The sequence below is a fragment of the Rousettus aegyptiacus genome, unplaced genomic scaffold (assembly GCF_014176215.1).
Source record: "Rousettus aegyptiacus isolate mRouAeg1 unplaced genomic scaffold, mRouAeg1.p scaffold_m13_p_1, whole genome shotgun sequence".
In the NCBI taxonomy this organism is placed as follows: Eukaryota; Metazoa; Chordata; class Mammalia; order Chiroptera; family Pteropodidae; genus Rousettus; species Rousettus aegyptiacus.
The window spans coordinates 145,033,320-145,059,343 of NW_023416284.1; the positions used below are offsets into that span (position 1 = coordinate 145,033,320).

A 26,024-nucleotide genomic window follows, 5' to 3' on the forward strand; every position below is an offset into this window, starting at 1 on the left:
AATTTTAAAAGACAGTCTTTATGTCCTAGGAAATTCCCCAAAAGTGTGTAGGAGAAAGGGGTAATTGTGGTCCTTCTGGAGTGGGCGGGGAGCGAAGAGAAGTATGATTCATTCTCAGTGAGATGTGCCATGTTAGAAGACCTTTCCATACCTACAGTGGGGAGATGACTGACAATGGGCAGATCGATACTTGGAATTGTCCTTGAAAATAACTGATGGCAGAGATATGTTTCTCTCCCTTTGGTTTAAACAGTACAGGTGTCCTTCATCCAGTTTCACTCCCTTTCTATCAGCTCCTTCAGCCCCAGAGGTGGTCCACAGAGTGCCTCTTCTAAACTATTTCATCACCTTACCTATTTTTCTACATTGCCTTTCATTCTCAAGAATGTGAGCTATATAGTTTATACTTAGCAAAAAAAGTAAACCTCATCAGAATCATAATGCAGCCCTATCTTTCTGTGCTTCATTTTCTATGCATTTAAGAAGATGGCTGAATATATTTAGTTTATTTGTAGTGAAGTCATTACTTAACGAAAATATTTCTAAAACAAAATACCATAAAAAATTAAAGTAATTTTAGGAACTCTTGAAGATTTAGATGAAGTATTTAGAATTTTCTTGAAAGATCAGTGTATTGTACAGGATTTAAGAGTTGGGAAACTTGAGTTCAAATTGTGACTCTAACACTTAGTAGCTTAGGCAATTAAATAACTTTTCAGAGCCTCCTTTCTCATTTCTGAAGTGGGAATTATTACCTACCTCACAGGGTTGTTGTGAGGAGTAAATGAAATAGCATGTTAAAGCACATGGCAGAAAGGTTGACACTAAGTAAAAATAAATGTTAAATCTGGCAAAAAATATTGTCAAAAACCTAAGTTTATATGACTTAAAGCCTGAAAGCAAAAGCCAAAATGTATTCGTCTTAAAAGTGGGAATATTCTAATTGTTTTTTTGAGGGGGGAGGCTTGCTTGTTCATTTTTTATTCTTCTGTGTAACTTGGGGGAGATTCACTTTGACTTTTCCCTAGCTCAGGTTTCTAGCAGGAGGGGGTAAAGAATACAGTGCCGCCCTGGTGCAGAAATACATAATCACACACAGCAACTTGGTTTGGAGTCTGTTTGGGTTGTTGGGGTGACATTTCTTATTGAGAGACAAGAATTTTCTCTTGTTCCATGACAGCTACTGAACTAAAAATGTGTCTAAACTCACAAGACTGCTGCTTGCCAGAGCCTTTCACTCCGCGGGGTGGAGCAAACAATTTCCTTCCTGGCCCCAGGCAGTCCATGGTCAGTGTACAAGAGTCGCTATAGCAACCCAGCAGCTGAGCTCTACCTTGCAGAAACCTGGTGGGGTGTCACTGATTTTGTTCACTTAAGAGAACAACAGTTTTGTTTGTTTTTTTTAAATCAGAAATTGAAAAAGTAAAAGTAGAACTTTCTAGCCAAGACAGGTCTCAACTTTGATGAAACTACGAAACTAGAGTGTTTGAAGCAGCAGGTATTGTGAATATTCTAATCTTGGAAATAAGAGTTGGAATCTTGAATTAACCTTACTTGTTTGGGTCATTGGAACTCAGCCATTTTTATTAGGTCGAAGCCGAAGGTAGGAGAGTCAAAGGAAAATGCTCAGTTTTCAACAGTGTAACAATAAGAAAGGAGATACTTAATATACTGAGATAGCAGGCTGGGATGATGTACTTCAAAATTATTTCTGAGATTTTTGTATAGCTTTTAAAAATATAATTTTAACTACAAAGCAGTATTCTTAGTCTGTTATAAGATATCGAAAATTAAATTAAAATTTGACTCATAATGTGAGAAATCAAACTTAAGGGAAAATGCTGGTCATTCATGCGTGATGGAGGATGTGCTCTCCAAGGCCTCCCTGGCCAAAAATGCACCAGCTGCCGTCGTTGGTGTAGAGCACATAGTGAAACTCCTAATGGGACTTCCTGGAACTCTAGTCAGCTGTACTGAAAGCTGTAGCTACTCAGAATATTTAATTGCATATGAGATTTAGGTAAGTACAAGCTGACTCCCAGATGTACAAGACAAGTCTCTAAAGCATAATAGCATCTGTAAGATTTAAAAACAAAAACTACAGATGCCATGGCACCTTTTATTTAAAGCAAAATGAAGATAAAAATAATATTGATTGTTACTGATCTGAAAAATGATTTTACTTGATGATTAAACAGACCTTGCCAATGGCTTAGCCATTATCTTCATGACCTATATGATTATTTTCATATAACTTTCCACCTTTAATTCCCTTTTTATATTTTGTTATGTAAGGAGAATTCATCATAACAAAATGATAAAGTACAGTTTTAAAATATTGTCTAGACCAGAGTTTGTTTTTGTTATATGTGTAGATTAAATGTTTACTTAAAGAATCAGATGGGTTTTGTTTTCTTGGTGGGTGTTTTGGGAGTGTTCTCCTTATTGATATAGAGTCATTGAATTCTCATTTGGTGAGGATCCTACTAGACATCATAGGCAATCAGAATTATAAATGAGCATTACCCCCACTAAAGAAATGCATTTCCTATTATGTATGCATGTTCCATGGTATACTCATGTGTTTAACAGTTTTAGTAGAACATAGTAGAGAAGTAAATTAACCTTATGTTACTTTATGCTCAGAGACAGTTTTGTGACGATATAAAACTTGTTAGTGACCAGTTCTATAGTCTGTAATGTTGGAAGACTTACATTCAGGGGTTGGTGGTTAGAAGAGAAATGTTGGGCATTATCAATTATTAAAGGTAAAAAGTTATTTGAGTGATATAATCAGCTTCCTAGAATCTTTTAAAATAAGGGTGATGTTAGCTGCCATACTTTATGCCTAGATTTTCCTGCCTGGATTTTGCTCTTCTAGTTTTCCTGCATTCTTTAGGTCTCAATTATTGCTTCCTCTCAGAAGCCCTCTTTAAGCCTCCCCTTCTCATCCCTGTCTTCTCCCAAATCTAGCTTAGCTGCCACTTCTATATAATTCTCTTGTCTTTGCACTTAGCACACTTTCTTGTTATTGTTTGTCTTCCCTATAGGCTGAAAGCTCCCTAAGGGCAAAATTCTTTCATGCTCACCACTTGTAGCCCAGCATTTAGCATCACCCCTGGTTCATAAGTAGCCTCTCAGTAAGTGTTTGATAACTTATTTCATGGAAATATATGAACCTGATTTGGTGGTCTCATTTTACTGAGTACATTGGGTCAGGTATTGCTGTTTCAAATATCAGCTCAGCTACTCTGCTGTTTCACCATTCAAGGATATGTGACCATATTTTACATAAACACTGGTTAAGATTATTCCAGTAATTTACTGTTTGTTTATTTGGGGGCACAGACAATGGGCAATCTAAAGGATGCTTTCTTTTTATATTATGATGCTAAGAGGAAGAAGTTCAAGAGCCAAGGTAGTTCTTTATTTGCTTATTAGAATGTTTGGCTTGTTCATTCAGGAAATATTTATCGATCTCTAATAATCAACTATTTGATGATCTCAAGCTACTGTGCTAGATGGTATGGGAGATTCAAAGACAAATTATGCATGGATTCTGTCTTTTAGTTGCTTATAATTTGATAGGGATGATGAGACATATATATAATACAAGGAAGAAAATGTGACATTAAAGGTATAATGACTAGAATAGAGTAGGTGCTCAACATATATTTATCTACTAAATATTTTTCTAATCTATTGATTAAGTTAGCCTGTTTGTATTTCTTTATTCTCTCTCTTGATATAAATAGCTTTCATCTTTTTTTTTTAACCTGGTGGCAGTGTTGATCTAGGATTCTTAATATTCTATAGGTTTGTTGATTAGATACCAATTTACCAAGTAATTTTAACTACTGTCTACGTAAACAGTAGCAATTTCAAAGTCATGAGTAGAAAAAAATGGGCATGAAACACTAAAGGAAATAGGAAGGGAGTGGAGAGTGAGAACTGGAAATCAAGCAATAATACATTAGGCTAAAACAGCATAATATGCAGAAAGTTAATAATATACAAAAGCTATATTCTAGAGTCAATTATTGACTTGCACAGAATATGCAAATAATTTCCACTCCCCTCATGAATCTAAGCCACTCAATTTCCTCATATTTCATCTTTCTCATGTTAGACCAAGTCATTGTTTTTCAAACCGCAAGTCATATCCTGTTAATGGATTGTGAAATCAGTTTAGTAGGTCACTACCAACATATTTGAATGATATAGAATAGCATTGAAAATATCAGAGTATACCACTCATAGAGAAGGTAGCCAATGTTTTGTGAAACTTTGTGAGTACTGGATTATAATTTAAAATGTCTTAAATGTTACTTGGAGAAGAAAAATTGGCTATTAATAAATGTTCAGAGAATGAATTTGAAAGATGTAAAGGAAAGTGAGGTAATCAGTTTAAAATAGGAATTCCTGCAAGGGCCCTGCTATGGCTGTGGCAATCTATTCAACCTAGAAATACTATTACAAATTTCTTATATGTTTTACAGATAGAAGTCCTAATCAATACTATTATATTGCCTGGTCTATAGGATGCTCTTTTCAAACACCACTACATTACAAAAATGTTGCTTTGCTAATGTGAACACATTATATTTAACATAAATCCTTTAACAAATGACCTCACTATTCCTCAGCCATTTTTGCTATCTTGTCACTACATCTGTGTAGAATCTAACCAAGTATGAGTCTTATGGTTAAGAGAGATATTTGATAAGCAAGTACTGGAGACAGTTTTAAAATTCATAAAGATATGAAATTTGCAGGTGAAAAACTGTGTACATATCTTGAATCTGAAATGAACAAAGGTTTATCCCTTCAGAAACCCTTTTGTCTGAGCATTAACAATCAACAGCACTAAAAAATCCCAATAATTGATATACCATCAAATATGGCCATCTTTAAAAAATGTCATTTTACTGAGCAATAGACCCAATAAAATATTTTTATTTTTATTATTATTTTTTTTTATGCCTACAGCACCTGGTATTCTTTGGTGGTCTCCCGTCCAAGTACTAACCAGGCCTAATCCTGCTTAGCTTCCAACATCAGGCATATTTAGGGTACTTTGGCCATAGACTAAAATATTTTTAGATGAATGAGTGGAACATATAAATATCTTACCCAAAAAACAGTTTCATTAAATAAAGTAACTACTAACTGAGAGACTGTGTTTCTCTGACTTTCACTATCACGCTCAACATATTTTTTTTGTGGCCATATCAGCCCTGAGCTATGATCAGAAAGTAGGAAGAAGTGCTGTTGGGAAGTAAGCATTAGAAAGATGTTAATAACAGGATTCTAAACACTTGTAACAGTTTATTCGCCACTACAAATTATTAAAGTTGCTTAAATAGTTAAAAAGATTTAAGTCTTTTTGAAAAGATGAACATAAAGTGAGCCAGACTTTCTAGTTGTAGCTAAAATAATACTTTTGACCTAATTTTGCTCAATCCAATTAAGTAAATTTTAAGATAATTTCTGCAAAACTTTGTAAGGTATTTTTTAAATGTACATTGGCTTGTAGGATATTTCTTAGAAAAAATCTATTCCTGAACTAGTACAGAATGTGAAATATTTCTTGCCTGAAATATAAGATTAATGTTTACAGATCAGTTGCCCAGAATCTTCTTGCTGAATTGGAAAGTATTTCACTTTTCATCACTATAGGTCCTTTTAATTTTACAAATGTGTTATTTAAAAAATAAGCTGTATTGGTACACAGGAAACCTATTTAAAATTAAATTTAAAAACACAACAGAATTTTATGGAACACATGATTTTACATTTTATAGTTTCTAACAAAAGAAAAAGTATCTTTAGTAGCCTTAAAAATATTTTTTCAGAGATAGCTAAATCCAAAATATGTAGTATATGTGAAAAAATAGCACTATTAATATCTTAAATATTAAATGCTTAATATAACATAAAAAGCGTTATTACCTTCATTTTAACAAAAAAAAAACTTAGCTACAAATTTAAAGCTGGGAAATTCGGTACCAGTATTAAAAGAATTTCTTTCTAGGTTATAAATTTCTATTTTTCTCAATAGTAACAGATCTTTTAAACATTTATTTTATGATTTTATGTATGTAACTTCTCGTTAATAAACTTGGAAGAATTTACATCAGTTATTACATACTTTGATTCTCTCTTGTATGACTTAAATGTTGGGCACCTAAGCCTAATTTTCAGGGAGAGTTTTTTTTCTCTTTGTCCTTTTATGGTATAGCGCTGAAGAAAAAGGAGGGGTGTGTCTTTGGTATTCGGGTAGGATATTTACCTGCAACTTCTAATTCTCAGAGCTACTTCTGAGCATTACTATAGATATGTCACAAAAAGTAGAGTTTGATTCTCTTCACTAGCCTACTAAAATACCACTGATTCAAACTACCACTTGCTTAAATAAATCACAACCCTCTCAGAGACTAAAGCATTTAGAAAAGAAAGGTGTTTATAGGCAGAGAAGATTTACAAGAGTCCAAGCTTTAGGACAGCTTTATCAAAATAAAAGTATAATAAGTATTTAAAGGGGGGGGAAAACCTACAAAATTATCGAGGTCACCAACTTTATAGTTACTCTCTTCAAGGTGGAAAACAGTTGTCTCATAATTGACAATTCCAAAGTCAGGGATAAAGTTTTTATTCTTATACTTAAGAGTAACTTACAGGAAAGACTCAAGGTTTCATTTACTTGGGGAACAAGAACTAGACTGGGTGGTTATTTTTGCTCATGTTACTTTATCTCAGGGTTGCAACGTATATTTTCGGGGGTCTCCAAGACCACCTTTGGGTTCAATGATTCACTAATAGGAAACATAGAACTCAGAAAAGCTATTAAACTCATGGTTATGGTTTATTACAGTGAAAGGACACATTTAAATCAGCAACTGGAAAACAGACATAGGGAGAAGTCCAGGAAACAGGCATGAGCTACCAATTGTCTTTCCAGTGAAGTCATGCAGACAGCACTTAATTCTTCCACCAATGATGTGTGATGATTGCTTGGAGTATTGCAACCAGGGAAGCTCCTCCAGGCCTTGGTACCAGCTTTTTTTATTGTAAGTTGGTCACACAAGGGTGACTGAGTGCCCATGTGGCTAACTTTTAGTCTCCAGCCTTTCTAGAGGTCAGCTGATGACCGGACAACCCAAGGCCCTGGCCATAAATCTAGTTGTTATAGAGACTATTTGACAGGGCATACAGCCCCCAGGTAATATTCCAAGGGTTTAACCATTATTTCTCAGGAGCTGAGCAAGGGCTAAACCTTTGTTTAGAATATGAAAAGTTTACACAACCTAGATGTGCTGTGCTAATCTGCAGGGTATTGTTTTACTTTGTTTTCTGACTCTGGAACATGGTGTTTATTGTTTACCCAGCTGATTACGGTGTCAATTTTGCATCCAAATTTTCACATAAATTTGGTTCACAATTTTCTGACACAGTATTACAACTTTAATGTTTTATTTGGGCAGTTTTTTATATCTGTGATTTAAAAAATGCTTACTGCACAGAGACCTTCTTGTAACCTGGTTTTTAAAGCTAGAGATGTGATCCTGAAACTGAAGTGTTAACTTTGCCTGGAAGCTTTGTAAAGTCTATGAAGTTGTCATTACTTTTATGTGTAAGATATTGCTTTTATCTGACTATATACCAAGATCAGGAACCAAGAACCATCCAATCCACCTTGGCCAAGTTTCTTGGACCTTGTTTAATAATGGATTTGCCATACCTAATAAGATTTGAGTATGACTGTGGTTACAAAAATAGTTTTTTAATGACTGCCTGGTAGGAAAGAGAACAGATACACAGCTATGAAAAAAGTAAAGGAACTAAGTAAAGGCATTTTGTGTACCATTTAACCATGTTTACCATTTGGGGGTACTTTTGGATTTTTTGTCATTTTCTCCAGAATTATTATTTTTATGTTTTCCTGACAGTATATTACTTATAAGCTGTATTAAGCATTTTCATAGAATTCTTCTATAAATTACAAAGGGTCATTTAGAACATATCATTGAAAGAATATTTCTTTCCAGTTTACACGAGTATAGCCAATAGAGAGTTTGAAGAAAAAGAAGAAAGGAATTTTTCTTATATGTCCTTTAGAAATAGAACATTAGACATAATTAACTCACTTAGTCCTAGGTAATTTATTCTTGTTTTTCAGATTTAAGGTGAAACAATCAATTTCACGAAGTCATATGCTTCTAGATTTAAAGAATTGTAGAAATCCTGACTCTGTCTTTTGGTAGTTTATCAAGCTCTATCAGCTTATAGTGAAAAGTCTGTTTACATAAGTCTACTTCCTGTTAAGTCAACAGTTATGAATATAGTAAATGTCTACCGAGGCTTTCATTCTTTTTATGTTTCTTCCAGAAGACTCAGTTTCTATTCTGTAGCTTACAGTAGGAACGTCAGGCAAACGCAAGGAAAAAGTAGAAACTCTGTGGATGACAAGTCTCAATGGCTCAGGTTAATATGTAATAGCCAACAATACTAGAATAGTGGAGGGTGGAATCCATTTTTCTTAAATAACATTATCATTTTATAAGGATTTAGTCAATAGTTACCTGGAGAGGAAAAAAATAAAAAAAGTCTCCAGTTTCTTTTAATTTATCCCCAAAATATATTGGGGTTGTCAGCTGGAATAATATATTTTGTTAAAAAAATTAATTTTTAAAAAATAGTTATTATATTAGTTTTGTATGTGGAGATGAGTATGCTTCTGTGCATTCTAAAAGTTACTCTATTGCTAAAATGATCTTTATTTTACATTTATATTAATACATTTTACTTAAATGTACTTAGCTTAAATTCTTACTTGTTTGTAAGTTAATTTCTTATAGAAGACTTGATAAGCAATATGCCTTTTACAGTATTTTTGAGCTAATAAAAAATCTGGAATATATCAAACATATCTAATTATTTTTAGCATCTCTCCTTTTATAAGATAAATAAACAAACTTTTATTTGGGAAACCCCAAAGACAATTTTGATGTAAAGACATAGTAATAGTTTGTTATTCTGAATTTGGGGGCTGAATTTGGGGACTGAATTTAGGAAATACAATCTCAAAAAAAAAAAAAGATAGGTTTATGTGACTAAATAAGGAAGGTTACAGACACTATTTAAAATAAACTAAGCATCAAGTAATGATATTTATTAGAAACTTTTTCAAAGATAAGGAACTTTAACAAAATAGTTCAAGGGCATGAAAAAGTACAAAATATTAGGTTTTCAAGAATATTTTGGTAATATAAAAAACTTCTGCTATTTGGGCATTAAATATCCTTTGACTGCTTTTTGTTCAGAGAAGACATATACTCAAAAATCAATTTGTCAGTTTAACATAAAGAAAATCCAAACTCCAGATTTACTTTTTTTTGGATGCTATTTATATTTTATAGAATAGGATTCACAAGTCATTTTCTCAATCTTATGAATAAATTCATTTGTATCTAGCTAATTTTATAAAATAAGTCAATACATTTATACCTCTTTCAAATTCATTATTTGCAAGTATTATAGCCCAAGACAAAGTCTATCTCCTCTCATATCTTCTACAACCTACTGTACACCTTCAAATCTTAAAAGCATCAAGAGAAAAGACATATTACTTTCTAAAAAAGCAACAGTAATACAGATGACTGATTTTCTTACTGAAATGGAAGGCAAAGACAATGAAAAGACAATGTGCTGAAAGAAAAGAAATATTTTCTACCTAATTAAAATATCCTTTAGAAGTCATGGTAAATAAAATATTCAGACAAATAAAAGCTGAGAGAATTCATCAGCATCAGACTCACACTAATAAATATTAAAGGAACCCATTTTCCTTTAGTTTACTTTCCTGAAGTATGGATCTTCAGGAACAAAGCAGCAAAAAAGATAAGTATATAGATAAAAAAATTTTTTAATTGACTTTCAAAGCAGCAAAAATAAAATGTGTTCTGGCATTTATATGTAGAAGTAAAGTAAAAAACAGTTGCATGAATTGTAAGAAGGAGGTACGTGAACTTAAATCATTGTAAGGTTTCTAATCTTTGGACAGTGACCAAAAATACTAGTTTAAGGTAGGCAGTAATAACTCAGGGATGCATATTGTAATCTACAGAAATGATTATCAAGTGTGGTTCTTTGAAAAGCAGCATAAAAACTGAGAACTTCTTAGAAGTGAAAACTCAGGCTTCCCTCGGACCTACTAAATCAGAAAATTTGGAGGCGGGGCCTAGAAATCTATGTTTAAACAGGTCCTCTAAGTGATTCTGATGCACCCTAAAGTTTGCAAACCACTGCTCTAGGTAACTACCAAAAGAAAACAAAGAGATAATTAAAAACCTAATAGAAGAGGTAAAATGGAATAATAAGAATATTGATTAATCCAAAGTAATAAAGGAAAGGAGGAATAAAGAATAGATAGGACAGACACACAGGCTAAAAGTAAGAGGATGGGAAAAGATATTTCATGACGGACCTAGAGGGTGTTGTGCTGAGTGGAGTAAGTCAGATGGAGAAAGACAAATGCCATATGATTTCATGTACACGTGGATTCTAAAGAACAAAATCAACAACAGAAACAAACTCGGATACAGAGAATATTTTGAAGGCTACTAGATAAGAGCAAGTTTGGGAGATCTGGGAAAAAGGGCAAAGGGATTTGTAGCAAGTTTGGGAGATCTGGGAAAAAGGGCAAAGGGATTTGTAACAAATGGATAGTTACAAAATAGTCAGGGAGCCATAAAGTATATGGAATATAGTCAACAATATTGTAATAAATATGTAAGGGGCAGAGGGATACAAAATTTATTGGGGTGATCACTTTGTGAATTATATAGATCTCTAATCACTATTCTGTACAACTGCAACTAATATTTAATACCAACTATAATTTTTAAAACTCATTGAATTGTACACTGTAAATAGCAACTGTATATTACATTTCAGTAAAAAAATAAAAAATAATAGATGAGATAAATTGAAAAATACCATGAATAAACTACATAGTAAGACAGTTCATTTAAACCAAACTATAACAGCAATCGCATTAAGTGTAAATGAACTAAAATGCTTCAATTAAAAGACAAAGATTTTCAAACTGGACATGAAACAAAAAGACAAATTATTTAAAAGAATTTAAAAAGATATACCAATAAATACTAACCCCCAAAATATAAAAGTTTGTGTGACTGTATTACTAGTACATAAATTTGACTTTAAGAAGTATTCCTAGAAATGAAGAGAGATGTGTCATAATGATAAAAAGTTCAATTTAGTGAAAAAGTTTTACAATTCTGTTTGCAGTCAAAAATAAAGCTTCAAATCATAAAACTAAAATGTCAGAGTTAAATGGAGAAATAGACAAATCCATAACAATTGTCAAAGCTTTTAATATACCTATTTCAATATATCATAAAGAACAGAAAAAATCAGTAAAAATGTAAAAGATCTGAACATTATGAATCCACTTCATCTAATTAACCTAGGTAGAATAACAACAGAATATATATATTTTTCAAGTGTACATGGAACATTTACCGAAATAGACCATATGTTAGGCTATAAAGCAAGTTTAAAATATTTTTTTAAATTGAAATCATGCAGTGTATGTTCTCAGGCCACAGTAAAATCATACTAGAAACTACGAACAGACAAATAGAACCACTTCTAAATAACTAATTGGTTAGATATAGATCGAAGAAGAAATCACAAAGGAAATTAGAAAATATTCAAGTGAAAAATAAAAACACAACATCCAAAAGGGCAATACAGCTAAATGCTTGGAAGAGGAGTTAAAAATAATTGATGTACACTTCCTTCTCACGAGCTAGAAAAAAGAAGAGCGGTTAAATCTAAGATAGTAAAAGGCATGGTATAATAAATTACTAGCAATAAATAATATGTAAATAAATGGTAAATGATAATAAATGAATAGTAATTCAAAATAATTGGTTTAAACAAACTAATTGGTATAACAACTGAATATAAATAAATAAATAGATGAATAATAAAAGCAAAAATCAGTGAAAGAGAAAGCAAGCAAATTAGAGTAACCAATAAAACAAAGTATGGGTCATTTTAAAGATTCATAAAATTATTAAATCCCTAACAAGACTGACCAAATGAAATAGCAAGTCACAGATTATCAATATCAGGAATGTAAAAGGAGACAGAGCTACACATCCTATAGACATTAAAAAAGATCAAAAGACAACATTAAGAAAGTGAAAAGACCCATAGAATGGGAGAAAATATTTGCAAATCATATATCTGATAAAAAACATGTATCTAGGATATATATATTAAACTCATACAACTCATCAATTAAAAAAACAAAAACTCAGTTAAAAAGTGGACAAAGAATCTGAAAAGACATTTCTTCAAAGAAGATATACAAATGACCAATAACACATGAAAAGATGCTCAACATCGTTAGCCATTAGGGAAATGCAAATCAAAACCACAATGAGACACCACACCCACTAGGGTGACTAAAATAAAAAAAAAATGTTGACAAAGATATGAAAAAATTGAAACCCTCATACATTGCTGCCGGGAGTGTGAAATGATGCAACTGCTTTGGAAAACAGTCTGGCAAAAACTTTAACATGAATGTTTATAGTAGCATTATTCATAATAGTCAAAAAGTGGAAACAACCCAAATTTCCATCAAGTGATGAACCAATAAACAAAACGTAGTATAGTCATACGATGGAATGTTATTCGGCTATAAAAAGGAATGATATACTGATACATGCTAAAACATGTGTAAATCTTAAAACCATGCAAATTAAAAGCCAATTACTAGACTGCATATTGTATGTATCTATTTATGTAAAATTTCTAGATTAGGTAAATCTATAGAGATAGAAAGGAGATTAGTGGTTGCATATAGCTGGGGCTTAAAGAAAGATGAGAATGACTGCTATGAATATGGGGTTTCTTTTGGGGTGATAAAAATGTTCTAAAATGGATTGCACAACTCTGAATATGCTAAAAATTATTTAATTGTATACTTTAAATGGGTTAATTGTATCTCAACAAAGCTATTAGAATACAAAAGGATATTATGAATACCCTTACATCAAAAAATATTGTCCACTTAGAGGAATGTTCTTTTAAAAAAATAAACAAACACAAAAAAGTAGAAAATATGAATAGTCATATCCTGTTAAAGATATGAATCTGTAATTAAAACCATCCCATAGAGATAATTTCAGGTTAAAAAATGTTCCACAAGTGAATTAATTCAAACATTTAAAGTTTTTCAGAAAACAGAGAAGGGAGCATTTCATAACTTTTTCTTAAGAGCAATGTAATCTTAATCCCAAACCTTACAAGAGAAGTATAAGGAAATGACAGGCCAATTTCTCTCATGAATGTAAACACAAAAATCCTAAACAACATAGTAGCAAATTGAGTTCACTTTTCTTGTAAAAAAGAACAAATCATGGCCAAGTGGGGTTTATTCCAAGAAAGCATCTTGAGATCAGCAATAGAAAATCTGTGAAATTCACCACATTAACAAATGAGGAAAATCACATGATTATCTCAATAGATGTAGAAAACACATTAAATGCAACTTAATACCCATTCAAGAAAATAAACCGAAATTCTTGGTAACTACAAGTAGAAGCAGGTTATTCGATTCAGATTGTCAAATTTATCTGTCGCATGTGTCCTCTCACCCAACCAAAGGTCATGGTCTAGAGCCATACTGAAGAGAAAACACTAATGCGTTTGTCTAAACAATGTCCAGGGGATGGTGGAGCTGACTTGGAAGGAACCGGGTGCTTGAGTACCTATGAGGAGTGGGTAGGTGGACCGTTCACATCAGCATCCCTACATTAGACACACTTAAGCAACTTTGCTCTTTAAACACTGAAGACTGTGACTATGTGTTTAAATAGTTTAGTCTTACCCCTACTGATCCAGAAGACGATGTGTAATATAAATAAGAGAAATTTCATTTGCACACAGGAAGAATATTTGATGATCAATGGTGACCAAGTGTTGAACATGTTTCCCTAGGGAAGTTATTAGAGTATCTATCTGTGGAGATTTTCATGAAGATCGAATTGCCCCACAGTGATAGGGCCAGCTTTCTTATCAGTTTAAATTCTGGCATTGGCTGGAATAAAAATTATTTTTGTTTTGGTACACATTACATTACTAAATTTAAGTGGCTTTAAAAATGCTTGAAGCTGTGCTGATTTATGTGTTTGATAGATAGGCTTAATGCATTTACATTCATCATAATTTCTGACATATGTGAACTTATTTCTACCATACTTTTTATTTCCTTTTTTCTCTCTTCCTGCCTTCTGTTGGATTTAAGAGACCCATTCCTACCCCTTACTTCCACTTGTTTGGGAAGCTCTGGTTACATTTCTATTCTTTTAGTAGTCACTTTCAAGTTTTTGATGTGCATTATACATTTTTCTAGCAGAGTCTAAAATTAGTACATATTTCTCTTCTAAATATGCCTGCTTTAACTCCATCAGAGCTCACTTTAATGACCCACTAAACACCCTCAAACCCTGCTCAAGCTAATCTATATTTTAGAGCTTAGATTTTACCACTTTTTAAACACATAAGCAAGGGTTTTTTATTTGTTGACAATCAATAGTTAAACGTACTTATTTTTTTAAAAAACATAATTTGACAATTCTTGAGAATCTCTTTTCTGAAACTTTAAATGAGGGTCCAATGACTGTCTGACACGGAGTAGGTGCTCATTAAATGGAACTTACCCTGTCACCTCCTCCCAAAATAAACGGTCGTTTGCCTCTTTAAGGCTAGACATGAGTGCTCAGCAGGCATGGATTCCTCCGGGTTGGATCTCTTCCATGGATGGTTGTCAAAGACGGACTTCTCCTTATGTTAATTTTATGAATACTGTACCTGACTGTGCAGCGAGCTAAATGGTGCAGGATTAAATGTTCTCATTTCTGAGCTGCGAAGTTTTGAAACTGATCAGGAAATGAAGGCAGAATGCCCATTCTTTGGGAGAAGAATCAGCCCGTCTGTGTTGCTGCCGGTCTTGGCTGTGGTCGGAATGCAGCTGTTAAGGCAGCTGTTTAACTGTTTGCCCAACTTGAAAGGACACTGCCAAGTGTCAAATACTTTTCATAGCAACATTTTACTTTCATTAGGAACAACAACAGTGCATTTTATTGAGCCCCAGCAGTGCGCCAAACATGACAGATGTATTACTCAGCAGGCTCACAACCTGGGCTGAACATGTATGCTCATTTCCATTTTTAATTTTTTCTTTTTCTTTCTTTCTTTTTTTTTTTTAAAAAAGGCTCCCAAAGGAAGCTGCTACACCAAACATCTCTACAGCTTAATTCTTTGACGAAATGGCAGCAGATTAACTTGAGAAAATGAAATATCTCTGAAGGGAAAAATGAAAATCTTAGAAATATCAAAGGAAAAAAGGAAGGCTTAAATATTTTAAACCTTTTTAATGTGACCTAAGAGTGACTTTGCCTCTATTTGCCCAGGACAGGCGAGGGCAGCAGTGGCACAGAAAACATCATCTTCCTCTGCAATTCTGGGTCATGCAGTTAATCTATGTCATTATTTAGAATATAGAAACTAGATGCTAAACGATTGTGTTGAATTTGACAGGCTGTGAACTGGGTGGGGTGGGGGGTTATCAATGATTTAATAGTAAAGGCCATATGACAAATGTAAGCATTCAAAATGAAGAAAACATTCAAATGCACAAGTATGATTTTTCTCCCAAACTCAAAAGTGCACGGACCATGATTAGCTTTCCACCCTCAAATATTTGCCCTAGTCAGGAGCTCATGCCTTCAAAGGAGAAAAGTTCTAGGCATGTAGAGGGATCCTGAACACACTTATTTTTTGTTCCAAATGAAGTGATATTAGAAGTCAGCGGTAACCGCCAGTTAGCATATAATCCCCACAGCCCTTATGAAGACTGCAGGGGTCAGGCATGGGATGCATTCTAATTTAATGAACTTACACAGTCAAAGCTGGAGCAGAGATGGTTTTGAAGGTGAACTGGACTGAACAAAACTATAGTCAATGAAGATTCTATCCTGTTTGCTCTTCTATTTACTAAATCATAATTAAACTATAAACGACAAAAGTCTAGTCCAATTGTTTCTTCAAATTGCAAAAGCATGCATTTCCGCAAAGTTGACATGATTTCTTGGACAAAGATCGTCAAAGTGTCATACACTGAGTAATGTTCACGGAGTGAGTCAGCCACAAGCTTTGTTGCTCTTTTTTCAGAGATATAAAAAAATAGTAAATGCAAGCCATGGATGAAATTTATAAGATGGCTTCCACAGAGAGGATCCAGGTGTTGGAGAAAGAACTGGCTGTGCAATTGACTGAACTAAAGTCTGAGATCGAAGAACAGGGGACTCTTCTGGAAACAGCTCAGCGAGCTTACAGGTAAAAAGTGGCAGCGTGAAGGCGTAGCCTTTAGGGTCTTTCACCCCACTATCGCCCCATGATCTCCATCAGCCACCCCTCTTCTTTTCCCTTGGACAATTGCCATTACCTCAAGCTCAGACTTGACTGCTACTCCTATTTTCTAGAATTGTCAAGGCGTTTAGAGGCAATGTCCTACCAGAGAAAATAGAAACGTGCTCTTACATTTCACAAATATCATTGTCTTAATGTTCCAGAAGCTATTATACAAATCATACTCAATGAAAAGAGATCTAATTTTCTCCAATAATATTTTAATTGAATTTGACCTTGATTTAATGAGAAATTTCAAAACTGAAATAATACTAGGTATTTGGTAGTAAATTCTGCAAAACAATGTTCTTTTAGGAGCCATCTTATAGGTAAATGCTGCCAAGGACAGTAATTCAATTATTTTAGAGAGACAAAGTAGCCAGATCAGATCCTGAATGGCAAGTCTCATGGGTCCCAGACCTTCTCATCCCGCTGTTTCTGTTACTGCCACCGTCGATCACAAAGAACAATATAAGGATTCTGTTAGGTTGAGTAGCCAAGTAAATGTAATGTGGATAGTGAGAATTGAGAGGGAAGATCAGGAGAAGAAGCAGTAAGGATGTGCATTAGTATCTCATTTCAAAGATGATTCTGAAGAACGTTTAACAATTTAATATTTAAAGCCCTTGGTCGTATGAAACAGACCAAGGGCTGTGTAATGAGGTAGAAAGATAATGAAATCATGCAAGTCATAATTTCTCTCAACTTTGGTTTCTTTACTTCATAAATGAGGTTAAAAAAATATGTCTGCCTTATAAAGATCAATTGAGATAATGCATGTTAAAGCACTTTGAAAACTAGAAAACACCATGCACTAATCAATCAAGCGTTGATATCGTTACAACTTAAATGTCAGGCAAGTGGCTCCCCATGGTACAATGTGATAAGAAAGGCTTCCTGAAGTCCCTTCTAGGACAGAGTGATGAGAAATTTCTGGATGCCTGTATCTCTCTACATCTCTAATAATCTAACAAATACTTAGAGCACTTTCTGTTTCCCAGATGTTGTGCGAGGTTCTAGAGTCCGAAGAAAATGGGAAATGTGCACTCCTGATAATCACTTTAGCATCGTCATTCCCCACTAGACAGAAAAATCTATTGAAAACTGGAGGATTACTGCACCTTCATCATTTTCCTTCCTTCCTTCCTTCCTCCTTCCTTCCTTCCTTTTTTTATTTTTTGCGTTCTTTTCCTCATTTTACCCTCTAAAACCCAGGCTGTTGTAGTTGTCAAGTGCTTCATAAATCCTTGCTGAGTAAATAAATGAATGTTGCAGGAACACTACTTGAAGAAATGAGTGAATCTCTTTATGGGTTGATGCACATACCGCTCATGTTCGCCAATCTCTTCTCAGTCATTCATAGATACTTTGAGATTAACTGAGAGGAAAGACATGATCTAAGTAAGATAGAGTTGGAACAGCTAGACCCAGGACCCCACCGTCTCCCAGTGTGCCAAAGGATTAGAAGACAAGGAGGCAGGGAAGTGGTGGTTTTTGTTTTTGTTTTTTCCTGTTTCCCTGACTGCCTGTTTAGTGAGTAGCTGGTCCCCTTTCTAGTTGATTATTGCTTCTCCACCTCCATGAGGCAGTCAGGATTCACATAAATGATTCCTTCGATTTGTTAATACTTTTACTTTGAAGTCCCTTTCGCCCCCCCCCCTTTTTTCATCAAAGCCAAGATGTGAGGGGATAGAGGAAGGATTATCTTCGACTCCAGTTGGAACTTCAACACAAATGGCTCAATGGATTACTCAATTCCTATAGCTGGGGGACCTCCTGTCAGCCTGGTGCTTTTTTCAAAGGATCAGTGCTTCCATCTGAGGGGCGGGTGTGTGTGGCAGGGGGAGGACTTCTGGCAAGTGTACGGTCTATTTTCATCTTCCTTAAAACCTATCCGTGGGAACTGGCAGAGTCATATGAACAACATCAACCTAAATTGTACTGCATACAATCCCCCTAAAATCTCGAGATGATCTCTCACATGTGTTCCGGTCCCATCCTAAGAAAGTGGCAATGCACCAGGGTTGATGTTCCCAGAGCCGCCAAGCCGTGGAGAGTATCTTACACCAAATAGGAAGAGCTCCCCTCTTCCTGACTCGGGGTTCGACCCTCTTATTGGGTGCCTCTTATCGGATGCTGTTTGCGCTTCCACATGTCAGAGCTCATGGTGCAAATAACGCACTCGTGACCGGGCTCGGACAGCAGTCCATGAGGCTGCAGAAGCAGGCGCTTCTGCTAACTTTTTCCTAGAGATAAGTAACTTTCCTAAAGCAGAAAGTTTGGTTAAAATGATTTCCAAAGTATTTCATGTTTTATATTTAAAGGTCATTTTCATCCCCAGATAATTGAGCAAGAACATAAAAATAAGAACTTTTGTTTTTTTTTTAATTATAAGATACTGGTTTTATGTGTCAACTAGGGTGAGATATAGGTCTGATAAGCACAGTAGTCATTAGAGATAAAGTTACTGGAGGAAATACAGGCGGGAGAAAAAAGAATCCTCACCCTGTACTCTGGATTTGGAAGCAAGAAAGTAAAGCAGGGGTAGACGGGGAAACTATGTTTGTGGGGGGAGAAGGAGAGGTATACTGGCCCCAAGAGATGTTTAGCAGACACGAGGTACACACGAGAGACATCCTGACTCAGACCGAAACATGTGGCCTTTACATGGCCTCAGCAATCTAGTGTAATATGATATACTAATTTAAAAATGAGTAATTGTGAAGAAGTACAGATTAATCAGGGCCTACCTATAATCTTACCTATTGCAGCTTCTATAATTACAGCGTTTATTGCATAAACCTTTCTGCAGCTCTGTTAGAATACCAAAGGATATTTCTTACTATAGAAGAGAAAGAGAACTGGCTCTGAACAGAACTTTACAGGTGAGTAGGAGAGTGAGCTATTTCAATACTACAATCAATTAGATTTTGCTAACTTGTTGGAAACTCTTTGCAGGAAAAAGTGTTTTTTGCAGACAGAGCTGATGTGGTTGACACTGGTTATGAGAATGAAACGGCCTGATGCTGAGCTCACTGCTGGGTCAGAGCAGGCCACTACTTCTTTAGAGATAGTTGATTTTTGTGATGTTTTAAACTTTATAATTCCTTGATTTGTGATGTTTAAATTTGAATTTGGAAATGTAGATATAATAGCATAATGTGTTGTGTTAAAATGGTCAGAAATTTTATGTCATTTTCTGTCATACGCACTGATAATTTAATTTCCTTATTTCCCCCTTTGCCTTTCTGTTGCTTGGCATTCAGGTGGCTGAGTCAAAGCCCCTTGTTATTCAAGCAGATGCCATGCAGAGGGAGCTAGAGAGCTGCCTAAGAAGAGAGTACACTCCTGAAAATTTACCTTTGCTTCTGCTACAGGTAAGAGTCATTTCACAGTTTGAAAAATAGGCCTGGAATTTAGTGAAAATGTATGAACAAAGCTTGCTTTCTGGCATATCCTCTGGCCAGGGTAGGGTTTTCTCTACACATGTGGTTTGCAAAACTTAGTATAAATGCTCCTCTTTGTTAGAGACCCATGTCATAGGTTCAGTTACAGCCACAAAACAATTTTCTACTAATCACTCCCTGTGCTGGAACTATAAGGCAATATGACATTGACTAAGACAGTCTCAGTCCTCAACAAGCTGTTAGCCAACCTGAGGAAGATATTTCTGGAATTCATTCTCAAGAAAATAACACAACATGGAGAAAAAAAACCATTTTCCATAAAAATTATTATCACAGCATTATACCAATAAAAGTGAAAAAAAATGCTCAAATGTCTAATAACAGGAGAAAGAGTTAAGAAAAACAGTGTAATACCTGATAGAATGTTATTCTGCCACTAAACGTTTTTTCGCATAAGGAATATTTACGTTATTATGTAATATTTTTAACAAAAATTGTGGGTGTGTGAGAGAGAGACAGAGAGAAGAGAGGGTAAATTTATCACTGTCTTTGGACAGCAGGAAAATGAATTTTCTCTTTTTATTTTTAAGTATTTTAAAAATTTATAAAATAAGCATGTATTGTTTTGATTTTTAAAGTTTTTTGTTCTTTACTCTTATGTTATGAGTTATATCCTCACTATGCATACAAATTAGTTCTTTAGCAACTAGTTAGTAATTAATAAATGCATCAGAAAGAATAAAAGGCGTTGAGATTCTATTTGCAAGTCAAATTGTTGTCATTATCTTCATCTAGGTTTCTTCACCCTATCATTTCTGGCATTCTTCATTCCTTTGTGTCTGTCAGTGGTTCTCACTGGAGAACAGGAAAGGGTGGAGATGGGGAACATTTGGCAATGTCCTGAGATATTTTTGGTTATCACAATTTGGGAACGGGAGTGGGTTGCTACTGACATCTAGTGAGTAGAGGCCAGAGATGCTGCTAAACATTCTCCAATGCATAAGACAGCCCCCACTACAAAGAATTATTCAATTTCAAGTGTTAATAGTGCTGAGGTTGAGAAACCTTGGTAGAGTCAATTTCTATATGATATTTATCGTCTGCCTAAAGAACTTACTTTCACATTTCTTGTAGTGTAGACCTGCTAGGAACAAATTCTCTCAGAAATTTTTTTTTGAAAAATGTTGTTATTCGCCTTCACTTAGAACGTTATTTTTGTCCAATATAGAATGGTAGGTTGATAGTTTTCTCTTTTATCGTTTTAAAGACGTGGTGCCATTGTCTTCTGGCGTGCATCATTTTCATTTCCCAACACAATGTGCCATTTTGTTCTGGTTGCTTTTAAGAGTTTCTCTTAATAGGTTTAAGCTTTTTTATTATGATATTCCTTGATTATGTTTTCTTTGTGTTTCTCTTGCTTGGAGTTGGTTGAAATTCTTAGATTATGATTTTATCATTTTCATTTATTTTTTAAACTATTTCAACCATTATTTCTTCAAATGTATTTTCTATCCCCTTCCCTCCTTCTAGGACTCTAATTTCCATATGTTGAATCACTTCATATTGTTCCACAAGTTTCAGAGGTTCTGTTAATATTTTTTCCCCCTACTCCTGTAATTCATTCTGTAGTTTCTATTGCTATATCTTTAACCTTTTCTTTTTACTATTAACCTGTTGTCAATTCCATCCAATAAAGTTTTCATTTCATATACAATAATTTTTATTTCTAGAAGCTCTATTTTATTGTTTCTGACATTTTTTATTTTTCTCCTTATTATGTTCACTTTTCCTTTCTGCCCTTGAATATACTAAGCATATTAATGATAGCTCTTTTTAAAAAGTCTTTGTTTGCTAATTTCATCATTAGTGTCATTTCTGGGTCTGTTTTGCTTCATTAATTATCCTCCTGCTTATGGATCATATTTTCCTACTTTTTCTCATGTCTACTATTTTTTTTGACATTGACATTGCAATTTTACATTCTTGAACGCTGATTTTTTTCTGTTTCTTTAAAGAGCGTTGGACTTTCAAAGAATGTTAAGTTGTAGATCAGCTTTATGCTTTCAAGGCTTGATTTTTAAGCTTGTTAGAGCAGGTTTAGAGTGATCTTTACCCCAGGGATAGTTTATCCTCCTCTTCAGTGAGGACCTTTTACTCTGTCGGATTGGCACTTGAACATTTCCTAGCCCTGTATGAACTCTTAAAGCTGTTCAGTTTACAGTTCCCTAGTCAGTTATTCTTTGCACAGCCTTGTGGAGTTTCACCCTCCATATGCACAACTTAATAGCAAAAAACTCAAAGGTTTCTCTATGCAAATTTCTGGAACCCTTTCTCTACATAACTTGCTTGTCTTCAGTACTCTGTCCTACAAACTCCAGCTGATTCAGCTTCCCAAACTTTTGTTTTTCTCCCTCTAACTCAGAGAAACCATCAAGCTCTGCTTAAGATTCAGTTTCCTACTCCGTGGTTCAGAAATTGCCTTCTTCAGACAGAAAGCCAAGGTTATTGTAGGTCTCATCTCGTTTGTATATTTTCTCTCAAGGACCATAGTCCTGCATTGCTTGTTGCCCCATGGCAGAAAACAGTTGCTTTGTGTAGTTTACCCTATTTTCTAATTGTTTGTGATGGAAGGACAAGTCTAGTCCTACTTATTCCATCATAACCAGTATTATTTTTATTATCAGGAATAGAACATTTTAAAAGGAATTGGCTTCTTTAACTACTTTTAAGTATAAATAAAACCTCTGGTCTAAGGTTAAAAGCTATAATCTTAGCTGTAATGTGCTTTGTATTTTATATTCAGAACTTCAGTTTTTTAAAAAAATTAAGCTCAGACTTAGACAATTTTGTAGGCTTTTATGTGACTGCTAAAATTGTTCACTAACTGATAATTAAACTACAATCTGTTAAACTGGCAACAGATCATATAGATTTAGACGTGCCTACTTGCTTTATTTAAATTTAGATGATATCTTGAGCCAGGTTTCTTAATTTTATGATCTTCACGCAGAAAAATTCATCTTTCTAAAATAAGCCGAGATCGATTTTCCTGTTGTTAGTATTCTTAAGACTTAATTTAGTCTTCCTATTACAATTGTATTCTAAGTGTTAATTTTTTATTGTTGTTGTAAAGTATTACACAGAGAGAATTACCCAGCTGGCCCTGAGTAAATATTTGCACATGCTGAGGTGGAAGAGGTTTTGCCAGCACAGTAAGACCATGGAGCAACTTTATCCTCTTTACAAGGTAGGAAGCCCATGACTGAAACCTGTGGGCTATTTTTCATGATTAAACAAAATGGTCAATAGGGCTGTCAATGCACTATTACTAAGTATAGCCATCATGCCTGTACTTTAGAACTCTAGACTTATTCATATTATATAACTGAAAATTGATGCCCTTTGGCCAACATCTCCCTGCGTGCCAGAGCCTGGTTATCAGTGTTCTACTCAGCTTCTATGAGTTTGACTTTTTTTTTGATCCACATGTAAGTAAAATCATGCAGTATTTGTCTTTCTCTGTCTGCTGACTTATTTCTTAGCATAATGTCCTCCAAGTTCATCTATGTTGTTGTAAATATTAAGATTTCCTTCATTCTCATGGCTAAATAATATTCTTTTGTGTATATTTATCATATTTTATTTATCCATTTATCCAACAATAGACTCTCAGGCTGTTTCCATATCTTGGCTATTGTGAGTAATGCTGCAATAAACATGGGAATACAGATATCTCTGTAGTCAGATATTTTTAATTTTTTGAGGGATCTCCATACTGTTTTCCCTAATAGCTGTACCAATTTTTTTAAAGTCATAGCTAAAGATGGGAAAGAAAATAATGGATGTACCTATTTACCTGTTCTGCCTGTGGTAGAAGATTAAGTACCTGTTTTTAAGAATAAAATTTGAAGGAAGCTGTATATGATAGGAAATGAATTTTACTTCGTAGAATTATCCACCTCTGCTATAGATAAAGAGCTAAAAGCCAACTCAGGTTATCAAACATTCTTATGCACTGACTCGTTGCTGGGGTCTCCCTCCTTCGAAATCCTAAGAATGTGACCACTGCCCTTGTCAGTCAAATTCAGAATATAAAAGAATTTTGGTATTCCAAGAGCCCCTTATTTGGCCCCCAAATAGCATTACCCTATACTTGGAAGCAAATGACACAAGAGAATAAGGCTTGCAAATAACCAAGTTCTGTCCTCGCATCTCTCTTAAACAGAAACAAGTCGCCTACATCATGCAGGAGTACAATGACGCTCTTCAAAGAGCAGAAAGATTGTCTGTTGCTCGAGAAAACTTCCTGATGGGAAAAAACAATCCTCCTAACTTAGTGACACAGGAAGACCTTACTATTTATACAAAGTGGTTAGTGTGTCACCTACACTCATTCAAGACTATTCACCGCTTCCTGCAGGTACATGAAACATAATTATGTGACTATGCGGTCCTTTCCCAAACAAAATGGTCAGCACTTTGTTTTCTCACATTTGTCACCTAGTTTTGGATCGCCAGTTCCTGTATTCCACTTGCCCTTCAAATGACAGGAAAAAAAATGGGTCACTAGCTTTGTTCTTTGCAACTTTTGAAATCTTTTCTTTTGGAAACTTGCTCTAATGAAATCATGCCATAAATTTAGTTTTTTCAAAGATGTCTCTGTTATACTATTTCATATTTACTCTATAAGTTTTTGTTCCCATCATCTCATTCAGGATTTATGCCTTCCAATGTAGTTCTACATTTTTATTTGGCAGTATCTAATGAGGGTCTAATATATGCCAGGTACATGTCCTGGACCATGGAGGGAAGATATAGTCTTTACTGAAAAGTAACTGGGTCCCAGGATGGTAGGCCAACTGAAATACAATGTGATAAGAAAGAACAGAGTAAGTATAAACACAGGGTAAAGAGAGTCACAGAAGAGAGGTCCCGACCCAGCCTAGAGGCATCAGAAAGGTGTGCCATGATCACATTTTCATTTTAGAAAGATTGTTTAGCCACCTAAATCCTTTCCAACTCCTCTACTCCTTATCCAAGTGATACCACTAACCACAGAGTTACCCAAACCAGGAAGCTGGCTATCACCTTGACGCCCTGTGGTCTACCTGTGAATCATCTTTCCCCAGTCACTTGCTCGTGAATCTGGGCCCCCAACTAAACTGTGAACTCTTTGAGGTTGGTCCACGCCTCATTCATCTTTGTATGCCTATCACAGTGCCTGGTCCATTATGGGTGCTTGATCCATGTAGATCTGCCCAGAGGTTTAGGTCGCTTAGAGTTGGTGATAGCACCAGGTCGCACAGCTCCAAAATTTGCCTCTCACAGCTGGGTAGGCTGCTAAGGCCCACTTCTACCTCCTTTCCTTCTCTATCAAAGCAAAGGGCTACTCCTGAACTAAAATCTGAAAGCATCTATGAGAATTAAGTTGTTACATAACCTCCTGGTTGTACCCTTCCGTAGGCCCTCCAGTATTTGCCCATCTCCAACATGCTGAGTGAGGCAGTCGGCGAAGCCCCCAAGGTTGGTCAGGAGAGTGAAAAGGTCCATGTCAGTGACATCAGTCCTGACCTGCAGGGTTCTGCATCTCCAGGCACTGTGAATACCAGCATTTCAGGTAAGAAATTATTCTTCTTTCCCCTAAGGTAATGTGGAGAAAAGATCGTGATTTTCTACATGTGTTATTATGTCACATAATCTTGCTGGAAATGTTTCTATGTACCAAAAAGTTATATTTTCTTAATAAATAAGTCTTAATTTGATATTTTCTTTTTTAAACTTATTTTGATATTTTCTTATTTTTATTTATTTACTTATTTATTTTTTTATTATGTGTTACTATTTATGCCTACAGCACCTGGTCTTCCTAGGTGGTCTCTCATTCAAGTACTAACGAGACTCGACCCTGCTTAGCTTCCGAGATCACATATCAGACTTGTTCAGAGTGGCATGGTCATAGACCATAGACTGTGGCTCCACTGGGGCATGAACCCAAGACCTTCTGTGTGTAAAGCAGATATGTTAACCGCTACACTATGGAACCACGTCTTAGTTTCATATTTTCTGATGGAAAAAATAACAAACAGTTCTCTTGGACATTATTCC

The 26,024-nt window shown here is 34.9% G+C and overlaps 1 protein-coding gene across 1 annotated transcript in view; it reads left to right on the top strand.

The window, feature by feature from the left end:
- The first annotated feature begins 660 nt into the window (after positions 1–660).
- The window catches only part of LOC107518481, a 148,465-nt gene continuing 123,101 nt past the window's right edge, over positions 661–26,024 (top strand). The window contains exons 1-7 of the mRNA XM_036220740.1: positions 661–1,498; positions 16,276–16,440; positions 19,325–19,397; positions 19,779–19,889; positions 23,053–23,166; positions 24,145–24,339; positions 25,383–25,536. Coding sequence (XP_036076633.1) covers positions 16,295–16,440; positions 19,325–19,397; positions 19,779–19,889; positions 23,053–23,166; positions 24,145–24,339; positions 25,383–25,536 — 793 coding nt within the window. The 5' untranslated portion in view covers positions 661–1,498; positions 16,276–16,294. The remainder of the gene's footprint in view (positions 1,499–16,275; positions 16,441–19,324; positions 19,398–19,778; positions 19,890–23,052; positions 23,167–24,144; positions 24,340–25,382; positions 25,537–26,024) is intronic.